General features: G+C 47.6%; 1 protein-coding gene across 4 annotated transcripts in view; it reads right to left on the bottom strand.

Moving 5' to 3' along the window:
* Nucleotides 1-25114, bottom strand: part of HVCN1 (hydrogen voltage gated channel 1) — a 28604-nt gene extending 3490 nt beyond the window's left edge. The window contains exons 1-4 of one of the 4 annotated variants that reach the window (XM_082853517.1): nucleotides 25014-25114; nucleotides 20591-20630; nucleotides 6390-6662; nucleotides 1524-1628 (exon numbers count right to left, since the gene is read on the bottom strand). In XM_082853517.1, coding sequence (XP_082709643.1) covers nucleotides 1524-1628; nucleotides 6390-6662; nucleotides 20591-20611 — 399 coding nt within the window. In that variant the 5' untranslated portion in view covers nucleotides 20612-20630; nucleotides 25014-25114. Of the gene's footprint in view, nucleotides 1-1523; nucleotides 1629-6389; nucleotides 6663-8160; nucleotides 8210-20135; nucleotides 20188-20590; nucleotides 20635-24901; nucleotides 24963-25013 lie in introns of those variants that run through there. The other 3 variants (XM_082853516.1, XM_082853519.1, XM_082853518.1) reach the window with 3 other exon arrangements.
* Between the last annotated feature and the right edge of the window lie 668 nt (nucleotides 25115-25782).

The raw sequence follows: 25782 nt of genomic DNA, 5'->3' as shown, positions 1-25782 counted from the left end.
TCATGGGCTGGGGCAGGTCACACGGACGAGCTGGCCTTGAATGCCCCTGCCCAGTCACAGAGAGAATCCATTCATCTGACCAATCGCAAATTCCTGCCAGCACCAGGCGCTGTTCTCGGGCCGGACTGTGGCTGAGAACAGCACACACGTTGCTCTCTGAAGGGCAATGGGGCAATGGCAGTTGAAAACATCCGCCATGCCCTTTGGCCCTGCAGAGCTCACGCGTGCACAAAGACAGTAAGGATATTTACTGCAACATCATTTGCAGAACAAAAGATTTTCTACATTGTTTGGAGAACAACAGAAACGTCCACTAGACTAGGGCACTTGTTAAATGCACTATGGTATCTCCACATGGAGCATTACGCAATTGTTCAAAAGACCAAGGCTGATCCGTATGTATCGACTAGAAATGATGGTAAGATGGTAAGTGAAGAGAGTTCCCAGATCTTGATTTATAAATACTAGCCTTCACTAAAGTAACCTTTTCCATTCTGGGGCAGGGAAAGTACGAATGAGCTGGGACATCATCCAGGGCCAGAAAACAAGGAAACGCTCAAAGGCTATGGAGTCATGTCAAGAGGACAGAGCAGTCAGCTCGAAGAGGCTCACAGTGACCAAATTTGGGACAGTTTGGATATTTAGTATTTAGGGGCGAAGTGCCGTGATGTCTAACTTACTTTTGAATGGTCAGACAAAAATAGATGGGTGTGGGGTGTGTTTGTGGATACGTATATATATAAAGAAAGCAAATACAGCAAAATGTATATTTGCCACTTTTCATAATAAAAAGTAAAGAAAAAGGTACAAGACAGTATAGGAGGTATATTACTGATTCTATTAAACAACAGGGAGAGGAAAGATAATCATCTATGGGAGGACTTGGGTTGGCACAGAAGAAAACGTTAACGGCTGCCGTGGTGAAAGGGGCGAGTAGGAAGGAGGTTTAATATTTTCTGCCTGCTCTTTTACCATTTGAAAAGACATTTTTGCATTGTCCACTGAATTTTTTTCAAAGGGTGTGGGGAGATGCTTTTAAGCCCCTGGCCTTCTCCCCAGTTACTGGTGATGGGCCGCACAATGCATTTTCAGTGTGTCCACTGCCCTTTGGGTGAATGTCTGGGATGGGCTCAGGCAGGAACTGTGAATCAGGGAATAAATGGTGGGCACATCCCCCCCAAATGGCTCCAGCACAGGGACCACGTCAGAATGTTGACAGGAGGAAAAACAGCTCGTCTTCCTCTGGGGGATGGGAAGGAATCATGCTCCTGGTTTGATAATCAGTGACAAACTCCAGCTCAGTGGTCTAGGATAGTTCAAGGTTCAAGCCATCAAGTGACTTGAGGAGGTTTCCTGCTTGTAGTAAATTCGTATCTATAATTGGGAAAGGAAGACATTTTCTCTGCTCTTTGAAAGCACCCAATCAAACTACCCTCAAATAGGCCTGGTTACTCCAAGGCAGGTGCTGCCCCACCCTGGCCACCCACAGAGTGAACCACATTAAAGGGCTGCGGACACACTACCCTGGCGGCATAGTTATTCTTGTCAGGCTGGATGATCTTTAGGTCCAGAACGAGCTCGGCGAGCACCAGGAGGGCATCCAGAATGACCAGGCAGATGATGATAACCTGTGGACCAAGGGAAGAAGCAAGAAACCATGAGACCTAAATGGGGACCCTCCTTTCATCTTTAAGGGCTGGAAACATCTGAGTGAAACCACTGGGGAAAGACGCCAAGGATGGTAGGCCACTGCCCACAGCCCGAGCGCCCTGCAGGGAGCCTGCTGGGGGCCAGCTCCTCTGGACAGGAGCCCTTCCTTCCAGCCCTGGGCAGTGCCTGTCCTCCTAAAGCCTCCGTGTGGCCCAATGACTGACCCTCGGTCACCATTGGTCTTTCTCTTATAAATTGACTGCTTCTCAGCATCTCTCCAACCAAACTGCTAATTCCTAGATGGCAAAATACACTAAAGTTTCTAAAAGCATTTATTTTTCTAGTTCTGGGGATTGCTCTTGCCAGGGTACGCCCAGAACAGATCCTCAATAAGCAATTTAAAATTTAAAACATCCAGCCTCAGAGATATGGCCTCCTCCAGGCAGCTGGGTTAGAGTGACGTCCACTGTGCCCATGAAACAGCTTCTGGCTGGAGCCGTGAGGTACCCACCCCAACCCCCATGTGCTTGCTGGGAGTGAAGGAGGAGGGAGTCCTGCGTCTCCTGGAGAACAGAGAAGAGCTGCTGTAGGAAAGACAATCTGGTGGGTTTTGTGACCTGCTGGAGGGGGGAGGAAGGTGGGAACCAGGGTGAAGTGAGTGGGTGGTCTTATCAATGGCAGTGGGGGTAGTCATGGTGATGGAGGTGGTGATGATGGTGAGGACATTAAAGGTGGGGTGGAGGTGATGGCATTTGGGGAGACCCTGGGGATGACATGGTGGTGGTGGAAATGGCAGCAACGGGAGGAACCCCAAAGGACACTGCGTGACCCTTCTCTTCCCTTGGAAATACTGGACCAACTTACTTCCCCCAGGGCCTTGCCTCTTACACTCTCAGGTAGATAGATTTTGATCTCTGAAAATTAATCTGCCATTATCTTGGCAGTTTCTGCAGTTTCAGGGTGAAATTAAACAAGTTCAGGCCTATAAAGAGTGGACTCTTAAACCTTTTGACCATTTCAACCTGTAGTAATTATTTCAGTAATTAAGTATTTGATGACATGGTTTATTGTGAAAATTGTATGGCAAAGTGCTTTGTAATGAAGTTTTCAGACAAATCCAAATTCAGTAGCTTAGTAAAGGTTCAAGGGACTTCCCTGGTGGCTCAGTGGTTAAGAATCTGCCTGCCAATGCAGGGGACGTGGGTTCGATCCCTGGTCCGGGAAGATCCCACATGCCACGGAGCAACTAAGCCTGTGCACCACAACTACTGAGCCTGCGAGCCACAACTACTAAGCCCGTGTGCCATAACTACTGAAGCCTGCACGCCTAGAGCCCGTGCTCCGCAACAAGAGAAGCCACCGCAATGAGAAGCCCGTGCACTGCAACGAAGAGTAGCCCCTGCTCGCCACAACTAGAGAAAGACCACGCACGGCAACGAAGACCCAATGCAGCCAAAAAAATACTCAAGCCTCAGGTGAGGTCTTTCTTTCCTTCTTTCTTTCCTCCCTCCCTCTTTGGTTTTTAGACCTAAAGGGATCTAAGAGCTCATCTGGTCTAAAACCAAGGCACAGAGTTATTAAAAACAGACTGAATATAATACATATATATATATATATTCCCAGTCTGGGAAGATCCCACATGCCACGGAGCAGCTGGGCCCATGAGCCATGGCCGCTGAGCCTGTGCGTCCAGAGCCTGTGCTCCGCAACGGGAGAGGCCACAACGGTGAGAGGCCCGCGTACCGCAAAAAAAAAAAGAATGAAAGCACTGACACATGCTACAATGTGGATGAACCTAGAAAATATTATGCTAAGTGAAAGAAGCCCAACACAAAAGACCACATATATTTTATGATTCCATTTACATGAAATGTCCGGAACAGGCAAATCAATAGAGACAGAAAGTAGATTAGTGTTTATCAGGGATTGGGGATTATTGTTTAATGGGTACTAGATCTCTTTTTGGGGTGATGGAAATGTTCTGGAACTAGATAGTGGTTGACAGTTGGACAACATTTTGAATGTACTAAATAAATGCCACTGAATTATTCACTTTAAAGTGATTAACTTTATGTGAATCTCACCTCAATTTTAAGAAGTGAGAGAGAGACCCAAGGTCACAAACTATAATGCCCAGGTCCCAACCGCAGCTTCTATGAACTAATCCCCAAGGCCCTGAATTTGCCAGTTCACAAGGCAGTACTAGTTCTGAAGGGAGCCACACCACAAAGAAAAATGCTGAGAATTCAGGGAAGCTGGTTAATTCCAAATCTTCACTGGAAAATGGCTGTGCCTAGCCTCAGCACGCAGCAGCACAGCGCGTGGACTGTGGGGCAGCCAGTCCTGGGCCGGCTCCCCCGTTAGCCTGGACCTTGGGCACAGCTCTCAACTCTGCTGAGCCTCAACGTTAACTCTAAGCTTCAGCTTCCTTCAGGGGATAATGGGGTTGGCCACATTTTCTACCCTGAGTGACAAGGGGAGCATCGTGTGAGATAATGTGTGAGGAGCGCTCAGCAGAGGGCCCGGCCCCGGTGAGCAGGTAATAAGAGTGAGGCTCCTGGCCTTCCTGGCCATCCTCCCCTAGCCCAGCTACCCTGTCCGTCCATGGTTTCCACAGAGGCCTGACTCACCCCAAATTCTCTCCCTTGGTTGGTTGTGCCATTCTGTGGGAGAAGTGACAACAGTTAACTATATATCATGTCACCTTGGTCACCTCAAACCATGGGAATAGGTGGAGACTGCACCCAAGAAAGGGATTCCAGAATCTTCCTGTATGCTGATTCTATCTGCAGAGATCAAACCCTTAAACCCTCACCCCTACTCCAAGGTGGCCTCCCTGCTTCTACTCTGGGCCCTTCTACAAACTGCTCATGTCAACCCCTCCCCACCCCCATACTCAGAACCTTCGATGGCTGTCCACTGCCCACGGATGGCCTTCCAGTGCCTCCTCTCCCTCTACTGGATACATATAAGCCACGTGGACCCTTCTCAAATTCTCGAATACTGAAGACCCTTTCCGACCCCCGGCCCTTTGCAAACACGGCCCCCTCTGCCTGGGAAGCTCCTCCCCTCCCATCCACAGAGCTCACTACTGCCCAACCTTGAGGTATCAGGTGAAATGTCACCTCCTCTGCCACACGTCCTCCACCTCACATCCTAGGTCGGGTCTCCCCCACCTCCAAGATCTCTGAGAGCCCCCTTCAGTTTCCCTACAGAGGACTTCTCTCCACTTGATTCCAGCATCTGTCTGATTACTGGAATGCCCACCTCTTCACGGACCATTAATCCTCCAAGACTGAGGGCAGGGACATGCCCACCACACTCACTGCTGTACCCCTGGCACATAGTAGAAACTAAGAAGCGACTGCACTGCTGAGTGAATGAATAAACATCTCTACTCTGCTTTCCCCCAGAGCCACGTGCCCCTGGGGGGCCCGGTCAGGAGAGGTGGGACCTCCCAAGGGCTCCCCTTGCAGCTGGAAGGAAGCTGGCTCCTTCCTTCTCTCCTGAAATTGAGGGTTTGGGAGTTCAACACCAACAACTTAACACCACGTCTTCTCTTCTGTCAGAGCCACAGAGGAAAGCACTAAGCTGTCAGGAGTGCTGTGTTGCCTGCTTTGTTTCTCTAAGTCACACGAGAGTGGAAAAAAAAAGACTAAAATAATTCCTTCTTTCTATTTTACCATGGAACAAAGTCAGTGATGGGAGAGGCAAGGGCTGCTTCTCTCTGCTTCCAGGGGGGACATTAGCTCTAGGGAGGGGCTGGATTATCGTAGTTATCCCTGCAGCAGGGACCCCAAAATGGCTCCGTTCAGGGACTGGGCTGACAAGGAGCCTCCTGCTTTCTCCTGGGACTCAGAACATGCTTCCAGACACCTGCCTGCCCACATCGGGGACGTGGGGTGGGGTTCAGACAGGGCTGGCCAGACTCCACCCGCGTTTGTCCTTCAAAATCGGCAGACGTTGGGACAGACATTGAACCCTGTAGAAGTCCCATTCCCTTTGCCATTCTTTGAAGTCTGCGTCTCCCTCTCAGGGTCTCCCCATAACCACACCTGGAGGCTGGTGGTGGGTTAAGCAAGGCAGATATTTTTGGCATCACTTCACAAAAGAAGAGATGCACCCCCGCTCCCGGTCTCCTTTGTGTGTGTGTGGAAAATTTTGCATAACATAAAATTTACCATTTTAACTATTTTAAAGTTGGCATAAAGTTCAGAGGCATTAAGCACATTCACAAGGTTGTGCAACCATCACCGCTATCTAGTTCCGGAATGTTTTCATTCCTGCAAATGGAAACTCTGTATCCATTAAGCAGTCACTCCCCCCGTCCCATTCCCTCCAGTCTGCTGTCTCTGTGGATTTACGTGTTCTGACATTTCATATAAATGGAATTATAAGACATGTGGCCTTTTGTGTCTGGCTTCTTCCACTTAGGATCATGTTGACAAGGTTCATCCGAATTGTAGTATGTGTCAGTGCTTCAGTCCTTTTTATGGCTGAGGACAGATAGATCACATTTTGTTTATCCATTTTCATCAGGTGATGAACTTTAATTGACTTTTGGATTAAGACTTACTTTGCCCCAGACCACATGGGACCTGCCCAGCACATGGTCAGTGCTCCGTAGATGTCTGTGGAGTGAAGAAGCTGGTGGCAGAGAAGGGCCCCTACCCTGCCCTCGTGACTCTTTGCTGACGGCTCTGCCTCACCCCAGGCATCTCGGGCCTCTGCCCACCTACCTGAAACCTGTGGGCGCTGAAGAGCTTCCTCAAAGTGGTCCTGAAGTCGAGGCGGGGCCTGGGCACGGGGGCAGGGGCCGCGGTAGGATCGGCATCTCTGCCCTCTGCGCCCGAGGCCGGTGTGGGCGGTGGCTCCTCCTCCTCCTCCTCTTCATTCTCCCACTTCTTGTAGTTGATGTTCCACGCGTGGTAGTCATCCCCAACGACGGTGAAGTGCTTCAAGAACTTGCTCATCCTGTCGGCGGGAGCCACCTTGGCCCTGCGGGTGACTGCCTGAAGGGAGGGGACAGAGAGGAAGCGCTCAGGTGGCCCATCTGTCACTCTGGGGGAGCAGGGCCCCCGCTGGGCCGGGCCACGGGGTGAAGACAGTCCCCGTGCTCAGAGCACCGTGCAAGCACAGACCATGAGGTCACAGTGGTTTCTCGTGCATTTATTTTTGGAATCCAGGGTCTCAGGGCCGGTGAGGCAACAGGAAACCCCAGATTCCGTCAGGCCTGCCACTGTGGTCTGGTTGGCAGTAACCAACAGGAGAGGTACTGCCACCCAGTCGCAAAACACCCACCACGGGCCCTCATGTAAATACTGGAAGAGCAGCCCATGGTTCAGAGACATCACAACCTAAAACCCCAGAGGTGAGAGTTGGCAGGGCGGGGAGAGGGCAAAGGCAAAAGTAAAAGCACCCAAAGTTTCACACAAAAGTGAAGCCTCCCTCCCCGCCTTCCACGCCACAGATCAGTCCTGGAAAGGTCTGAGCAGCAAGCGGGTTTTTCCTGAGTTCAGCCAGTGCTGCTTTACATACATTAAGGACAGCTGTTCAAAGACGGGTGGACTTCAAAGCAAAAAAGCAAATATCCTCCCATTCCTTTGCCCAACTTACCCTACCAGACATCACATTTTTTATAAAGTTCAATAATGAAAACTTTCATGTATGCTTACTAGAATAGGCAATATGATCAGCATAACAGGAAAAAAGAGCCCCAAACAGACCCAGGTCCCCGTGGGAACCTGGATGTGATGGCAATGGCAGTACAGGTCAGTGAGAAAACACTGGAGAGGTTAGGATATCTGGCTTTCCCAACAGGGGAAAAAAAAAAAAATCCCTACCTCACACCACACACCGAGTAAATTTCAGTTGTGTTAACCTATATAAATGTATTTTTAAAAACTTTAAAAGTCTTAGAACAAAATACAGACAAGTATCTTTATGACCTCAGGTCTGGGAAGGATTGCTTAACTAAGACACAAAACACAAAAGAAATGAATAGACCTAACTCATCAAAGCTAAAAACTTTTATCTCTTGCTCTCTCTTTCTCACACACACATCTGTACAAAGTCAGATACACCACAGGCTGGGAGTAAATATTTCCAATGTATTTAATAGACAAAGATTTTAGTGTTCAGAATATATAAAGAAATCTTACCCAAAAAATACAACTCCATGTAAAATTAGGTAGTGGATATTAACAGGCAGGTCACATGAGAGGAAACCCAGATGGCCAAGACACTCAACTTCACTAATATTCAGGAAAATGTGAATTGACGTAACAATCACACAGCTTTTTGTTCCTCACATTGGCAAGAATTTAAGTCTACAATAGCAAATGCTGGTGAATGTGTGAAGCAAAGGGGGTCTCCTGAACCCTGAAGACAGGAACAGACACTGGCACCACTATTTTTGGAAGCAATCTGGCATTGTTTTGTCAAGATGAAGCTGTACTAGTTAATGATCTAGTAATCCCACCCCTAGATAGGCTTCAAAGAGAAACTCACCCACATGTACTCAAATCAGTAACATGTTCAAGAATGCTCACTGCAAATGTTCACCTAAATGATAGGAGATAGAGAAGTGAATTTTCTCTATTCATGTGATGGAATTTTATACACAGTTAAAATGAATGAACTATGTCTCTGTGTATCACTGATGACATCCACGTGTACCCCCTCAGCAGTACTGAACACAGCAGATCACTCCCTTTCTTCAAAAACTTCCTTCATTGGCATCTGGGATTCCACACTCTCCTAGTTTTCTTCCTACGTCAATGGCCGCAAAATATTACTATATATTGTTTTCGGAATGTGTAAAATGTGAGCATAAACATACAAAAGAATGGGATTTCTGATTCTGACCATGATACAGTAACTGGTATAAACAACTATACCAGTTAGAGCAACTGCCATAAAATTAACTATACCAGTTAAAGCAACTGCCATAAGACGAGATAAACTATAAAACTGGATAAAATATATGAAATTTACTGTGATCCCTGAGAGAAGAGAAACAAATGAGATGAGCCCCCACAAGCACCTGCCTGGAAGTACTTTCTGGACTCTGGAGACAAAGATTATAGTTCAGGGCTATTGAACTTTCCTTCCTCAGGAATTTGTGTGTCAAGGTACCAGAGAAAAGGAAGCAGCGCAGAGAAGAAACTAAAAAAATTGGACTTTAGCTGAGTCCACATGTGCAGAGCAAGACTCCATGAGGCAGGGCAAAATATAACTTTCAGGGGAAAAAAAAAAAAACTCTTGGGGAACTGTGAGCTGAATTACTACCAATTACACAGGGCTGAGTTAGGAGATCTGAGTTCCAAACAGCTAGAGTAGAGAGATCTTGTTGAACACTCTGAGCATGCAGTAGAAATTCCAAAAAAGCCATGCCTTATAAGTAGACCTAATCTAGCCCTCCAGTCAGGGCTACCTTAGACCTCTCCCAACTAAGCTTAAAAATAAGGCTTTTTCAAAAGATCAAACTTATCCCTAAGTAAATTAACTGCCCGTTGGAACAAAACTCAAAAGTGCTCTTTTGAGGAAGACAGCAAAACACCCTCAACAACATAACATTCATAATGTCCAACATATAATAAAAAATTACTAGGCAGATAAATAAGCAGAAAAAATGTGGCCATAACCAATAGAAAAATTAGCTTAATAGCTCAAGAGGGACAGAGGTATAGAATTGGCCAACAGAGACTTGAAAATAGCTATTCTAAATATGTTCAAGGATTTCAAGGAAAACATGAACTTAATGAGGGAACAAATGGAGAATCTCAAAAGAGAAATGTAAACTACAAAAAAGATCCAAATTGATACTCTAGAACAGAAAAATACATATATGAAATGAAAAATCACTGGATGGGCTTAATAGCTGATTAGATGCTGCAGAAGAAAAGTTCAGTGAACGAAAAGATAAAAAATTGAAAAGATCCAGTGGAAGCATGGAGAGAAAAAAGACTGGGAGTGGGGGGAAGAATAGAGCCCCAGGGACAATATTAAGTGGACTAATATACATGTACCTGGAGTACCAAAAGGAGATGAAAGGAAAAATATTTGGAGAAATAATGGCTGAAGAAAATTTCCAAATTTGATGGAAAAATATAAACACGTAGATACAAGAGTCCATGTCCCCAGAGTATCATGTGACACCTGACCTAGAACAGAAGCCCATCAAGTGCCTGTTGGCTGAGGGCACTGGTGCCCTGTCTCCCATGCCAGCCCTCCAATTGCTGGGTTCCCAGGGCTGGCTAAGGGCCAGGCCCACAGATGTCCCAAATCTCTCTGGGTGGCTACTGGCCATAATCCGCCCCCCTCAAAACACCTCACCTAGCAGATGGAAACCTCCCGTACTAGTTCTCAGCATGGTGGGAACCTCAGGGTGCTTTGCAAAAACCACATTTTATATTTCATACAGGAAAGGAAATTTTTTTTGAAACTTTGCACCCAGTAAAGAAGCAACTTTCAGTAATTTGGGATGAAAATATTTATGGCACCCAGCAGAGCACAAAACAACTCTGGTTTTAAGTCAAAAATCTGTCATTCTGGAAGCAGAAAAGTTCCAGAAAAGGGCAAAGATCATGAAAACGTTGTGGGCCTCAGCAACTTCACCACCCACTCTGGACTCTCAGCTCTCGGGATCCCCCCACCCTGCCTGGGTGGGACGGAAGGACTGACTCAGTGAGCTACGGGGACCACTGGCCTCAGTGCCTAGCCTGGAGCAGCCCCTCTGTAAGCACCAGCTGGTATTATTATTCCTCAACAACAAAAGCTCTCACCTCCACTCCTCCAACTTCATCATCACCCATGGATATCTCCTTTCTCTGGTTACTAGCCCCGCTGCCTGCTCTGCAACCCCCAGACTATTTAGTTACATGAACTGAAAGATTCCTTTTCTGGCTGAAGCTATATAGAGTTGTTTCTTTCACGTGCAACCCGGAGAATCTAGATCAGTGGAGGCCCTGGCACTGGACACCCCCATCTCCATCTCCCCTGCATTAACCCTTGCTGTCCCAATATATCCTGGCATTGCTCTCTCTGGGGTCACCTTTCCGTATCAAAGCCCACAACTATGGTTCCAGCTGGACTGGACTGTATTCTCTCACACTGTGGACTTGGTTCTGTTTGACAACTGCGCCTCTTGATTTTTCTCCCGTCTCTGGCCTCCCTTCCTGTACCATGTCCCTGCCCCCACGCCACCGGAAGTCCTCAAGTCCCCAACCCTGAGCTTGTCCTAGCACAGGGCGACTCTCTCCCTTCGGTGGTCTCTACACACCTGTGTTTTCAATGCTGCTCAGGTGCAAATCAGCCTCCAGCCTGCTGTCTGATATCCTGCCAGGTCATTAGTTGCTATGACCCAAACTGAACTAATTTCTTATCTTTTCCCCCAAGTCCACTCTTCCTTACATGTTCCCCTAGGTCATGGTGTCACATCCACCCTGCTGCTCAAGCCAAGAACTAAAGATCATTCCTGGCTCCTCTCTCTCCGTCAGTCTAACCTCCTAAACACCACTCATGCTGCACCTTCTCTTCTCCGTCTAACCCTCTCCTACCGCTCTCACCTCTTGCCGGGACACCAGCACCAGCCTCCTCACTCAGCCTCCTGCCTCTGACCCTTTCTCCACCCAGTGGTGGCCAGGGTCACCTTTCTCCAAGGCTGGTCTGGCTGTGTCCCTGCCCTCGCCTATCCTCCCCCTCTTCCCATTACCTTCAGTCCCTCCACCCTCACCCACTGCCAACCGCTGCCTTCAGGACAAGGTCAAAGCTCTCTTGGTCTCCTCCCCAGCCTCCGCCACACTCCAGTTACACCAACTGCATTGCGGTTCTAGAATAAACCATGCTCTCTCTTGCTTCCAGGACTTCACACGGCCTGCCCCCTGCCTGGAATACCCTCGCCTGTCTCACCCTAGTTCTCTTTCAAGTCTTACAGACGTTGGTTTTACCTCCCCTGGGAGGTCTTCCTTAACCGCCGCCTGCTGGGTGAGGGTCCTTCCTCTACTTCCCCATCAAGCCCCTCACTAACAAACACTTTGACATCTCAGGGTTGTCTGTCTCCGGCACTGGTCTGGGAGGGCAGATGCTCTTCCTCCTCCAGTCACAGGGAGGGGCTCAATAAGTATTTAATAAGTATTTAATAAATACTTACTCAATAAGTATTTAATAAATGCATTAACAGCAAAACCGCAGGAGCTACCCATCAAAGGTAATCGCCTACTTCTGGTTTACACATGACAGGTATTATATCTGAAAAATTACTACCTGGGAAAGAGGGGGAAAACAAGAAAAACAGACCCACGATTGATGGAGAAGAAAACGTTCTTGTGAATGTCTATTCTTACAGACTCTGAAGCTGCCGTCGGTAGGAGGGGGAAGTCCCTATTTCATGGTCATTCAACAATCACTGAAAAAGGTACTTTTAAAGAAAGTCAGCCGACTCTTGATTGCCAGGGCCTAATATCCCGTAAGTCCCCATTTCCCTGTTCCCTCCCACAGCCTACTTTTAGGGACCTGATTTGCTTTTTTTTTTTTTTTTTTTTTTGCGGTGTGCGGGCCTCTCACTGCTGTGGCCTCTCCCACCGCAGAGCACAGGCTCCGGATGCGCAGGCCCAGCGGCCATGGCTCACAGGCCCAGCCGTTCCGCGGCATGCGGGATCCTCCCGGACCGGGGCACGAACCTGCGTCCCCCGCATGGGCAGGCGGGCTCCCAACCACTGCACCGCCAGAGAAGCCCCTGATTTGCTTATTAATCAATACTCGTACCCCAAACAAGACACAACAGCAGCAACATCTATTATTGTTGATTGTTTATTATTTGTCGTATCAGCACACCGGTAAATTCCTTAAATGCACCATTTCATTTTAATTCCTAACACCCCTCTGAGGTCAAAGCCATCATTTTGGGTCTGGGTGAAAAAGGTGCCTTGTCCAAAGTCATACACTCAGAAAATGGCAGAGCCAGGATATGCCCTTGAGCTGTATGACCTGGAGCCCCCGTGTTAGAAGACATGGCCGAGAAAAAGCCAGGCAGCCCGTGACTGGAGATCTGCCTGTTAGGAGGGTGTAGTGGGATGTATTGTGGCTGCCCCCAAATTCATGTCCCTCTGAAACCTCAGAATATGACCTTGCTTGGAATACAGGCCTTTGCAGATGTAATTAGTTAAAGATCTTGCTGGGAATTCCCTGGTGGTCCAGAGATTAGGACTCCGTGCTTTCGCTGCCAAGGGCCTGGGTTCAATCCCTGGTCAGGGAACTAATATCCCGCAAGCCACACAGTGAGGCCAAAAACAAAGATCTTGCAATAAAACCATTCTGGATTTAGGGTGGACCCTAAATCCAGTGACTGGTGTCCTTACAAGAAGAGAAGAGGACACACAGAGGAGAAGGCCATGAGAAGATGGAGGCGGAGACTGGAGTGATGCATCTACAAGCCAAGGATTGCCAGCAACCACCAGAAGCTCGGAGAAAGGGATGGAACAGACCCTCCCTCTGAGCCTCCCTCTAACCCAGCCAACACGCTGATTTTAGAACTCTGGACTTCAGAACTGAGAGAATAAATGTCTGTTGTTTTAAGCCATCTGGTTTGTGGTCATTTGTTATGGCGACCCCAGGAAGCTAATACAGAGGGTGTGTGTCCGAGTCAGCCCAAGGTTACTACAGACCATGTGCTCTCTCATTCTCTCTCTCATCTTCGTGGGCCACACATCCATCCTGCATTCCTGGGAGAAAGCAGGCTCCTTTGGAGGTCACAAAACCACTTGTTTCTTTTTGTTTGCTGCTTATAGGCCACCTCCATCCCCTCTTGCTCTCACTTGATGCTGACAAAAATCCTGAGAAGGAGGTAGGACAGGGAGGTGTGGTCTCTCCATTCTACAGAAGGGGAAACTGAAGTTTGGGGAGGGGAGACCTACTGCCCAAAGTCACCTGGTGTGGCAGGGTGACAGAGATGGGGGGAGGAAGGCACTCCCCTATACCACCTGCTGGGCAAGGAAATGGGTACATCCTTCTTAGGAGGGCAATGAGGCAGCTTCATCTTTCGAAAAAATATTTGAGTCTCTCCAATGTGCCAGGCATGGGAGCAAAGGAGGATTAGCCTTAAACCAGTTTCTATCAAAATTTTAAATGTCATTGTTTGACCTGACAAGGGACTCACACATGAGCAAAAAGACACTCACGCATCATGCTCACTGCAGACCTGCTACAACCTCAAGGTCCATGGTTAAATACACTGTGGTAGACCACACTATGGAATACCACACAGCTGTTAAGAATGCAGTACGCCAGTGTGGCTGTACGTACTGACATAGAAAGGTGTCTTTCATCTATGATCAAGTAAAAACCAGCATATTACAGATCAAAATGTATAATGCCATTTTTGTTAAAAACAAAATCAATAACCCAAACAAAGTGGTTACCTCTATGAAGGGATAGGGATTGGGATTGGGATTGGGTTGGAGGGTGAAGAGAAACTTTTTTTTTTCCTATTAGGTTTAACCATAAGAAATAGTCATTTATGTAATAAGATCTAACCTGCAGAGAATGAAGTATTTGGGGGGAGTGGGGAGGGAGGGAGAATGAAAAAAATATATATATATACACACACATACAGACACACACACATATCCAATGTATACAACTGGAATCCCTGAATAAGAAAACCAAAACAATGGAACAGAATGGTTCAAGATATAATTCAAGAAAACTTTCCTGAAATAAGACTTTTAAAAAAAATGACCATTTTCAGAGACTTCCCTGATGGTCCAGTGGGTACGACTCCACACTCCCAATGCAGGGGCCTGGGTTCGATCCCTGGTCAAGCAACTAGATCCCGCATGCATGCTGCAACTAAGAAGCCCATGTGAAGCAACTGAGAAGTCTGCATGCCGTAACTAAGACAAGGTGCAGCCAAAATAAATAAATATTTTTAAAAAATGTTTTTAATGACCATTTTTGTAGGTCAAAATTGGTAGAAACTGACAATTTCATGTGGTTCAACCTAATATATACTGTTTGTTGTTTTAATTTCTTACACTGAGAACTTGTTTGTGTACAGTTTTTAAAAACAAAGAAACATAAGTGGTAGAGCTGGCATATGAACTCAGGTCTACTAGCTTTGTTCTTTCTGAGATGCTCTGCCAATGAGGGGGAAAACATGCCAGAAAAGCTGCGATTTTTAAAGCAACAAGAACGATGATATTGAAAGAGGCTGAATCAAGGTTCTGAGATGCAATCCTCTCTCCCTTAGCAGGGGAAACTGAGACTTGCAACATGGCAATTGCCACCACCCAGTGGACAGTCCATGAACTTGCACCTGCACCTTGTCTTCTGGGTCCAGGAATCTTCAGACACACCCAGCCAGGGTCAGAGAAGTTGTCCCCAACCCCTGACTTCCATCTCCCTCCCCCAAAGCCCACCTATCACTAAGCCCTGTGCATTTTAGCATCTGAATGACCCTTGAATTCATCATCTACTTCTCCCATCTTCTGCCCACCGCCCTGCCCCAGCCTCCACCTTTTACTTGGAGGATGTACCAGCTCCTCACTGTTCTCCCCATCACTCTTAGATTCTCGTCAGCAGCCTGAGAGCACTTCTTGAAACATAATCACGTCACTCCCTGTGCAGAAAAGGCCTGGGGCTGCTGCCCTTAGAAAGGCCTGCTTGGCCCTTGGCTGACATCTGGGAACTTGGATTTTGGGAGGGTTCCCACCTGGTAAGGACAGCTCACTGTGACCGGACTCTTTGTAAAGACAAGTGGTTTATGTAGAACAGCTGCTTTCCCCTGGGTAGTCTGGAATTTTTGGAGTTTGGAAGGTACCCATGTGACCAGCCCCCAGATAAAAACCTTGGGTGCTGAGTCTCTAACAAGCTCTCCTAGCATGTGTTGTCACAATTTGCTGCTGGAGGAATTAAGCAAGTCCCATGTGACTTCACTGGGAGAGGAATCTGGAAGCTTGTGTCTGGCTTCCCCTGGATTTCACTTCATGTATCTTTTCCCTTTGCTGATTCTTCTTTGTAAAAATCTTAGCCATGAGTGGAACTGTATGCTGAGTCCTATGAGCCTTCCTAGCGAATCACTGAACTTGGGGTGATCTTGAGGACCCTAATGCACTCCCTTATTTGAAACTCTTCTTTGGCTTCCCACTGATCTTAAAAATAAAGACCCAGGGAATCTCCTGGTGGTCTAGTGGTTAGGACTCCACGCTTTCACTGCCAAGGGCCTGGGCTCAATCCCCGGTCAAGGAACTAAGATCTCACAAGTGGTGCGGTGCGGCTGGGAAAAAAAAAAAGACCCAAGTGCCTTCCAGAGACCTATAGCCATTCTGCACTCTGTGGCCTCTGCCTGCCTATCTAACCACACCTGTCACCAGTCTCTCTGCTCTGGCCACATGGTCTCCATTCAGCCCTTTGTACTCAGTAGGTTCCTTCGACCACAAGGCCTTTGCACACGTGATTTCCTCTGCCTAGAACGCCCACTCCTCTTCCACCTTGTCATTTTTCTTTTCCTCCTTCAGGAGGTCTCCCTCAAGCATCTCAGCTCCAGGAAGCTGACCATGTACCTCCCCTGTTGCATTCATGCATGGCCCACATGCCTCCCCAATGAAGATGGATCCACCTGTTTGTGTAACAGAGTCTGTTTCCTCCCCCACTCCCCATTAGGGGACTGGGTAGGTGGGTTTCTGCTCATGCCATATCTTCCGTATTCTTCATGCCTGGAAGACCACAGGTTCCCTCCCACTAAACATACCTGGAGGGTGGAATGAATCCCTCGAGCAAATATCTCCTCTTGGGGGACTCATGTACCCCAGAGGCTCACGTACTCTACCACCACCTCCCCCTACCCTGTCCCCAGGGATTTATGTTCTGAGGAATGCCTATTTTTAAAATCAGGGAAGTCTTTAAATAAGCATAGCAGCTTTTCCTTCTCTAGGGTGGGGAGGAAGTTTGAGGTTTCACGAAAATAACCACCGTGACGGCTGACTAGTTTGGGCGGGGGGTGGTGCTGCTGGTAGACTGAGAAGCCTGACTGGTGGCCCAGGTGCCCCAGAGACGTATTCTCCAACTTTTCTCTCCATTTCCTGTAGGGTCAGAATCCCTCCTGACTTGATGGAAGAGTCTGTTGACCTGGCAAGTTGATCAGGAGGCTGGGTGGAGACGATGTGGGAAATAATATTTAAGGTAGTGGAAACTGTAGCGATTGTAACTATCCCCAGAGCACCTGCCATTTTCTGAGCTTTGTGCAAAAGCCCTTTGTAACATACAGCAACAACTCGACAAGGTGGGGACTGAATCCTCTTCATTTACAGGTGAGGAAACTGAGAACAGAGAGGCCAAGCAACTTACCCCAGCTCACACAGCCAGTGAGAAGCAGAGCTCAGACTCCGACCCAGGCTGCCTGGCCCAGAGCCCTCTCCCTCCTGCACGACCTCTCTGAATGCTGCCCTGGACCCAGCTCACAGCTGGTGAAGGCCAATGCTGGGCGGGGAGTTCAGCCCAGTGTTACTCAGTAAGAAACACATTTTATATCCTGCCACTTAGTACACATTGACATATATACGTTCTATAACCAACACTAAAGTTAACATGTGAGAGACTTATGTTTTCCACTTTATTCTATTTCTTAAAAGGCTGATGGCAGCCCATTAATGGATTTCAGGAATCACTAATGGGTTGAGTTTGAAAAACACGGGTATGGTGGGACGTACTCTATTTCCCTGGGGGAGGGAGAGGATGATTGTCAGAGAGGTGGCAGTCTTGCCCAAAGTCTGTGAATCAGGCATGTTAACTGGGAAGCATAAGTCAGGCTGCTATTTGTGTTAACAAAAGCATAGAAAGAAATGAAAGCATAGAAAGAAAAATATAGTTACCCAGCTAGAAATTAGGACCTATCACCAGTACAACTGAGTCATCTGGGCCACCCCATCCCCCAACATCTTAGTGATGCTTCAGCCATGGAAAAGATGGGATAAACAAGAATTCAGGGCTCCCCTCTTTCCTGCCCCACTGTGGCTCAGTCCTTGGAAGGAGGCCAGTGCAGCTGCAGTTTAACCAATGGCTCTCAGCTCTGGCTGCACACTGGAACCACCTGGATGCTTTAAAAAAAAAAACCCAGTGCCTGGGTCACAGGCCCCAAGATTGTGATCCAGTTGGTCTGGGGGTGGCCTGGGTGTTGGGATCTCCAATGTACAGCTAAGGTCAAGAACCAGCATCGTAAATGAACCTGGTGCCTCCAAACACCTTGTGAGAAGTGTGCCAAAGGGCCACAAGGATTTCTAAGCACACCTGGCAACCAGGTTCTCCAGATGTGGCTGGTGACATGCAATCATCTGAGCTGAGGACTAGGTCAGCTGATGGGCTGAAAACCGTTTCACTTTATCCTCATGATGGCGTCAATAGCTCCTGTGTTTCAAGAGTTTGTTATAGTCCGGCACCCTGCTAAATGCTTTCCAGTCACTATCTTGTTTAATCCTCACTGTTCTCATTTTACAAAAGAGGAAAACTGAGGCTCAGAGAGGTGGGAAGGGGCAGGGAGGGCCCTGCTGGGGGCCCCTCTGGGCAGCTCCCCTGCTGAGGGCCCCTCTGGGCAGAGCTGGCTACAGCAAATCAGGTCTGAGCCATGGCTAAAAACCCCACCAGTTTCTTCTACGACAGAGCTGTTTTCCTCTCCAAAATCAGAGCTGGACAATTAAAAATCTCCTAAAAGCAATCCTATTAAAATAGTTTTTTAAAAACATAATTAACTTCACAAGGTAAATTATTAAAAGGAACTTGTTCTTTGAATCAGTAAGAGGCTTATTTGCTACACGTGGCCCTGGTCCAATTTCCCCAGCTCCCCAGGAATGCCGCTGGGGCCACCCCTTCTTTTGGCCTCTGTTCGATGACAGACAGGCTCCCGCCCCCAGGAGTCCCCCGAGGTGTGTCCTTGGCTCTGCATTCCAACACTCTGCTTGCCCTGATGTTTTTGTGTCCTCACCCCCACCCTTGCGACTTGTCCCTGCAGCCAGACCCCCTGACGTACCCGGAATCCCCAGCTTTACCTGCTGTCATTCACCCCAATGAGCAGATCTTTACTCCAGATCTATTTCTTTCAGTATTACTATTGTCAAAACATGAGCAAAAAGAAATAATAACCCCAACACACCAAATTTATCATCTACTTATCCACCCATCTCACTCTAATCTATGTCTTTTACAATTATAATTGAAGACTGCAGACAACTTTGTATCTTATTTTCTCCCCACTACCTATATGCATCAGATTTATGACTTTTTAATGGCCAAGAAAGTTACCAAGAAGTCAGTGCTCATTATTGCATTTTCTGTTCATTTTTAGCACCTCTATCACCAATTCTAAGGCCACATTTTCTCACATATTAACATTCCTGAAGTCTGTCTTACAACTGACCAGTGTCAGTGTTGTGTTACATTAGATCACAGTAAATGGCGGCACTTTTTCTTCTTCGTAGCACACAATATAATGGTACATCTACAATCAATGGCATCTTACATGCTAAGAAACACATAAATTTGTGTTTCTAAATTGTGCTGTAAATTATACTTTTTCCTTTTTATGGGTTGTTTCCTTTCCCGCAAGTAAGATGACCAGGTTTGATTATGACTATTTTCATGACTCTTGATACACCCTGTCAAGTTATTTTCCAGCAGTCGTGTGGGTTGATCCACTCGTGAGATGCAGGAGTGAGCCGGTTACACCACAGCATAACCACCATCGAGCGGCGTTTCCGCTTGTTTTTTTGGTTTGCCTAGTAGGGAGCTATAAATGAAGGAAACTGTTCCATTTGCCTTTCTGTGAGTATTAATGATAACTGGAACTCACGGAGCTCCTATTATTGGGTGGCAGGTACTAAGCTTCCCATATCTTATCAGGAATTGACACAACTCTACAGAGGGCGATTGTCATCCCTCTGCTGGAAATGCCACCATATTTCATTAATGCAAAGTTGAACATTTTCCCACATTTCCGAAATCAGAATTGGTGGCATGTTGTAAATGCCATTGGTCACTTCCTCCTCCCACACTGTAAACAGCTTTAAATCAGAAATACCCTTACAGTTAAAGGGGCCATCAGTTTGACGAAATGCAAGATCCCTACCACCACCACCACCACCACCACCATCATCATCATCATCATCATCATCCCATGGTCCTCTGACCCTCACACTTGCTTCTCCAACTCTGCCCCATCACTCTACTGCTACCCTGAGCTTCTGGCACTGCCCTGACAACTCTACCTGGCCAGGCCCCCAGAAGCTCCAAGTGAACAGCTGAAATGGAAGCCAACACTTCCTCTTCACCTTGCCCCACCCTTCACAACTAATGTCTCCCCAGATCCAACAAGCCTGCACCCTAGATATCAAGGACAGAATTTATTAGACCTACTCAGGTTGGCCACATAGCACAGGAGGCAGAGCATTCGCTTTGGAGTCAGGCTAGGTTGAAATCTCATTTCTGCCACTTCCTACCTGTGTGATCTTGAGCAAGTAGCTTTACTTCTCTGTGCCCAAGTGTCTCTACCTGTAAAATAAGCAGTTGGGAGAAGCACTTATGGGCTCAGTATTGGCCTAGCATTCTGAGACCATTGTCTCCTCAACTCCTCCCTGTGAGCCTTCAGGAACGGGGGTGGTTAAGTAACTTTTCCCCATTTTCCAGATAAGGAAACTGAGGCTCGGGGAGGTGAAGGGCATGACCAAATGATACAGGGCTATTAAAATGCAGAGCTGGGTTTTGAATGTTTCCGATTATCAGGCTATCTTGAGGTTCCTTCTATAGCTTTCACCTCGGTGACTTTTAACACTTTGGTATGGTGGAAGCACCCTGAACATGTGTTTTTCCTCTATCTTGTTAGAAACACCAAACAGAATTATCTTCTCAAGCTGGGAGGTCCCTTAACGCTGCTAGTCTTCCAGAATTAATTTACCTTTTCATCCCAGGTGGCCATTTTCCTGTCGTCTCCAGATCTGGAAAATAAGAAAACATTTGTCTAGATCTATCATCCTACTATCATTCGCCGTAGTATGTGTTTTCCAACACTTTCTTACAAATTATTTTTAACTTGCTTAGGTTAACAGTGTCCGAAAATAGTAAATAATAAAGCTCAAAGCATGTGGAGAAGGATGTACATCCTGAGTATATACCCAAAAGAACTGAAAACAGGCACTCAAACAAATACATGTACACGAATATTCATAGCCAAAGATGGAAACAATCCATGTCCATTAACATATGAATGGATAAATAAAAGATGTTATATCCATACAATGGAATGTTATCCAGCCATAAAAAGAAATGAAGTACTTTTGCAATATATACAAATATCGAATCACTATGTTGTACCTGAAACTATTGTAGGTCAATTATACCTCAATAAATAATAAAAGAGATATGAAGTGCTGACACATGCTACAACATGAATGAACCTCTACAACATCATGCTAAGTGAAAGAAGCCAGACACAAAATGTCACATAGTACTTGGTTCCACTGATGTGCAATATCCAGAATATGCAAATCTGTACAGACAGAAAGCAGACTGGTGGTGGCCAGGAGCTACGGGGAGAGGGGAATGAGGGGTGACTGCCTAATGGGGACAGAGTTGCCTTTTGAGGTGACGAAAGTGTTCTGGAACTAGATAGAGGTGGTAGTTGCACCACATCGGGAATGTTTTATATGACAATGAATTGCTCACTTTAAAAGTTAATTTAAAAACATTTAATTTTATGTTATGTGAATTTCACTCCAATTAAGAACCAGACAGACATATGTTAGTGTTGAGATTGCTCTGGAAAGCAGCAAAGAATCTAAATGTCCACCAACAAGGGAGGCTCTGGTTGAGTCAGTTACAGTACATCTGGGAGTGGGAGACTCCAGTGCTGTTACATTTCCATATGTGGATGAGGAAAGATGTAATATAACAGGTGCCCCCCCATCACATTATAGCATAGTGTGTACAGTATGATCCCATCTATGTGAAAAAATGATATATGCATTTTTTTTAAAGTCTGTAAGGATACAGCCAGACTCTTTACAGTGGTTATTGCTGAAGAAAATGGGAGTGATTTGAGGATGGGGTGGGTATTTTCTTTCTCTTGGCTTCTGGAAGGTCTGAACTTTTACAATGATTATGTGTTACTTCTTAAAACTTATTTTTAACATAGGTGACATATGTAGTAAAAAATTTAAATACAAAAAGATACTACGACAAATAAGTCTTCTTTCTACTCCTGTTCTTCCCAGAAAGCCTCTCCTACCAGTTTCCCACATAGCCTTTGGAGGTATTCTATGTCTTTCCAAGCACAGCCATACTTATTCTTTTTTTTCCCCTTAAACAAATGTGAGCCCTCACACTGCTCTGAACCTTGCTTATTTCCCTTTAGGGTGTGGGAGGCTGAAAGATAGCCCCATCAGTCCTAATCCCCAGAACCTGTGAATTCCTAATCCCCAGAACCTGTGAATAGGTCAATGTACACGGCAAAAGGGACTTCCCAGGTGTGATGAAATTAAGGACTCCAAGATGCGGGGATTATCCAGGTGGGCCCAGTGTAATCAGAAGGGTCTTTACAAGTACAGCAAGAGAATCAGAAGAATAGGAGACATGACTACGGAAGCAGGGATTGGAGTCAGAGTGAGATCTGAAGATGTTATGCTGTCTTGAAGATGGAGGGATGGGGTCATGATCCAAAAAATAAGGGAAGCCTCTAGAAGCTGGTGAAGGCAAGGAAACAGATTCTCCCCTAGAGCCTCCAGAAGCAATATAGCCCTGCCAACACCTTGATCTTGGCGTACCAAGACTGATTTGGGGCGTGTGACCCCTAGAACTGTTAGATAATAAATTTATGTTGTTTTAAGCCATCAGATGTGTGGTCATTTGTTACAGCAGCCACAGGAGACTAACACAGTGTCCCAGAGACCATTCTACACCGTGTGCTCTAGAGCAAGTGCACTCTTTGGATGACCACACAGGATTCCCCTGAGGGAGTGTGTGTAGTTCCCATTAGTGACCAACGTTAGCTTCCCAAAGTTCCAGTGAATGACCTTATGTATCATGTGTTATTTTTGTAATTAAAAAAATACTACCATTTTGAAAAAAAATCACGAAGACCTAAAGAAAAAAAGAGTTCTTTTTCTCCCCACGGTACCATGCTTAGGGCACAAGGGACTCAGTTTCTTGCTGGTTGACTGGTAGAGCAGCTTCTGCAACCAGCAGAGTTCACCTGGCTGTGTTCCTGTTCCAGCCCCTGGGGGCCCTCACCCTGCTCTCACAAGGTGGGCTCAAGTGGAACCACCACCAAAAGTGAAGGTGAAGGGAAAAATTAAGGTGCCCTGGAGATTTCCTTCCTCCATAGGACAGGAAACGGAACTAGCGCATGCATAGAAAAACACCCAGATTCACTAATTTAAGCAATGGAAAATTTAAATCTGCCATAGCCTCCCCATTAAACTAGACAAAACAAAAAATGAAAAAACCCAATGCTTGCGGGGCTGTAGGAAAACTTGCACACGTTGCTGGGGATAATTTTTCTAAACAGTCACCTGGTAATAAGTGGTATATGCCTTCAGGATGATCATACCCTTGACTTGAACACATCAGTTTGGAAACTGTAACTCAAAAATCATTTGAAAGCAAAAAAAAAAAAAATAAAAAATAAAAGGTGCAATTTGTACCACAGTGTTTAAAGCAAAGTTGGATATTAGGGTTAGAACCTGGAAACAGCCTATAAGCCCCACTGTAGGGAAAAGCTGAGGAAGGCAGTGGGAGGAATGACAATTCTGAGGTTTATGTAGAAATGTAGAAAGAAGGCTATTAAGCAATGAGAAGTAGAACTCTGATGGTTGCACACACTGCTTGCAGAACTTTTATCAGTTATCAGAACTTTTACTCTGTGCAAGGGCATGGCACTGGGTTCTGGCGAATCCAAAGTGAAGAGACAAGAAAAAGGTCTGGGCCCTGGTAGGCTGACATTTTAGCCAGGAAACACATAAGCAAGGTAACATCACTCAGGGCTAAGCTCTGGAAAGAAAAACAGTAATGCAATAAAGGGCAGGCAAGAGTGGCTCCTGCGGCTTGGGGTGGTGAGGTAAGGCTTCTGAGTAGATGACTTTTATGGTCATCTCTGAATTGCAAGGAGGTGCATCACAAGAAGATGGCAAGGAAGAGAATTCCTGGGAGAAGGAAGGGCATGTGCACAGACCCTGAGAGAGCAGAGAATTTAGTATGTCCAAGAAAGAAGGAGGAGGCCAGTATGGCTGCAGTGAGCAGGCAGTGGAGTGAGGATGGGGGCATGAGAAGAGTCAGGAATCAATCAGGGCCTGACTGTGCAGAGAGTTCAGTAGACAGTGCTGAGGATCTGGGGGTCACGGTGGGGATGCAGAGGAGTGACCAGATTCAGAATATGCTGAGAAGTAGCACTTGCTGCTGGCCTAGATGTCGGGGACAAAGAGAGGAGCAGGTTTTGTAGCAAGAATATGCTAGGCTTCCTCCTTCTTGCAAAACTGGTGGTGGGGGAGGGCTTGGGGGCTACAGGGCAGTCCTGGAATTGTGCAAGCCTCACCCCAAAGATTTTCAAAACCCGCCCCTACCAGCCTTTCCCTCGGAGTCAGAGAGGGAGGAGTTGCAGCCCCCAGCCTTGGTCTTACTCAAGAAACTCCCAGCTGCTGGCGGGGCTGTAGGAAATACTGCAGATCTCAGATAGCTCTGACTTGAGGGTGAAGGACAGAGAAGTGCTTTCAGATGAGTGGGGATGGTGGAGGGGGCACGGCTTGAGTCATGCACTAGGCTAGGCCTTCACACCAATCATCTCATTTAATCTTCTCGGCAATCCTCTGAGGCACGAAGCATGCTTAACCCCGAGGTTACGGATAAGCAAAGGAAACAGACAAGGAAATTGAGGCACGGAGAACTGAAGTCCCATGGCTAAGCCTGCAAGAGCCCCCCTGTGCCCAGCGGGAGTGCTGGTACAGGCCCGGGAGTTCCTGGACAGGGGCTGCACCGCCCTCTCCTCTCTGTCCTGGAGTTTAACCTGGCCCCAACCCACTGTTCTTACTCCTTGGCATCCCCTACCCAGGCGAAGGATTTGTTGCTGTGGAGGTTCTTCCTGCAGGGATGAGCAGGCTGGCTCATCTCGGCCTCCTCCCCTATTCCCAGCACTGGTTTCTCCCTGCCGTCTCCCTAGGGGTGCAGGACAGGGCGGGGCAGGCATGATGAGTAAGAGGACTTAGGGGTTCACACCGACCTGGATGAGTTCTGGCTCTGCCTCTTTTGGCTGTGTGACCCCTGGCGAGTGGCTTGGCCTCTTTGAGTCTTGGTGTCTTCACCTGGAAGAGGGAGACAAGGATGGTACCTACCTCACCTGTTGCTGCTGCTGCTACGAGGCACGTGATGAAGTGAAGGCACCTGGCCCATGTAAGCACTCCATACAAAAGGGTAGTTCTTCTCAACACTTCCGTTTTCAAGGGGAGATGCGCGGGCTGTCTCCTGTCCTCCTCTCCACTGGATTCTAGAATCCGTGGGCCAGGCAGGGATCCCTGAGTTATCACCGCCTGCCCGCGTTCCCCCAAGCTGGGAAACGCTAGAACCCACGGCAAACCGGGGCCTCCTGGGATCCCGCGGGGGTCCCTGGCAGACTCGGGCTGGGAGAGCTCGGAGAAGGGCAGCGCGCCCCGGGCCGGCCCTGGAGCACTTACCCTGCGCCCGGCCCCCCGGCAGCCACCGCAGCAACTGCGAGCTCGGCGCCTGCCCAGCCGTCCCGCCCGCCCCCCCCCGCCCCCGCCCCCGCGCCCGCCCCCCCCCGCCCCCGCCCCCGCGCCCGCCCCTTCCTCCCGCCCCCGCCCTCTAAACTCAGTCAGCTGCTGGTCTCCGGCTCTGGCCAGCGTCTGTCCCGTTGCCTTCGTTCTTGCCTATCTGTCGGTCTCCCGGTTGTTCTCTGGCTTCCCCCAACCCGGCCCCCTCGCTCCGCAGGCCCGAGCCTGACCTGGGCCTCCTGCAATCCCGCAGATGGACAAAGGTCCCGCCCGTGGGAGCCAATCACGAATCATGAGAATCCTAGCCCAGGCGACCCTAAGGGAAGGGGTGGGAGGAGGGAACCACTTCCTTCCTCCAACGGGATGTATTGGC

The sequence above is a fragment of the Leucopleurus acutus genome, assembly GCF_964270905.1.
Source record: "Leucopleurus acutus genome assembly, chromosome: 13".
Taxonomy (NCBI): Eukaryota; Metazoa; Chordata; class Mammalia; order Artiodactyla; family Delphinidae; genus Leucopleurus; species Leucopleurus acutus.
This window is presented reverse-complemented; position numbering and strand designations above follow the sequence as displayed.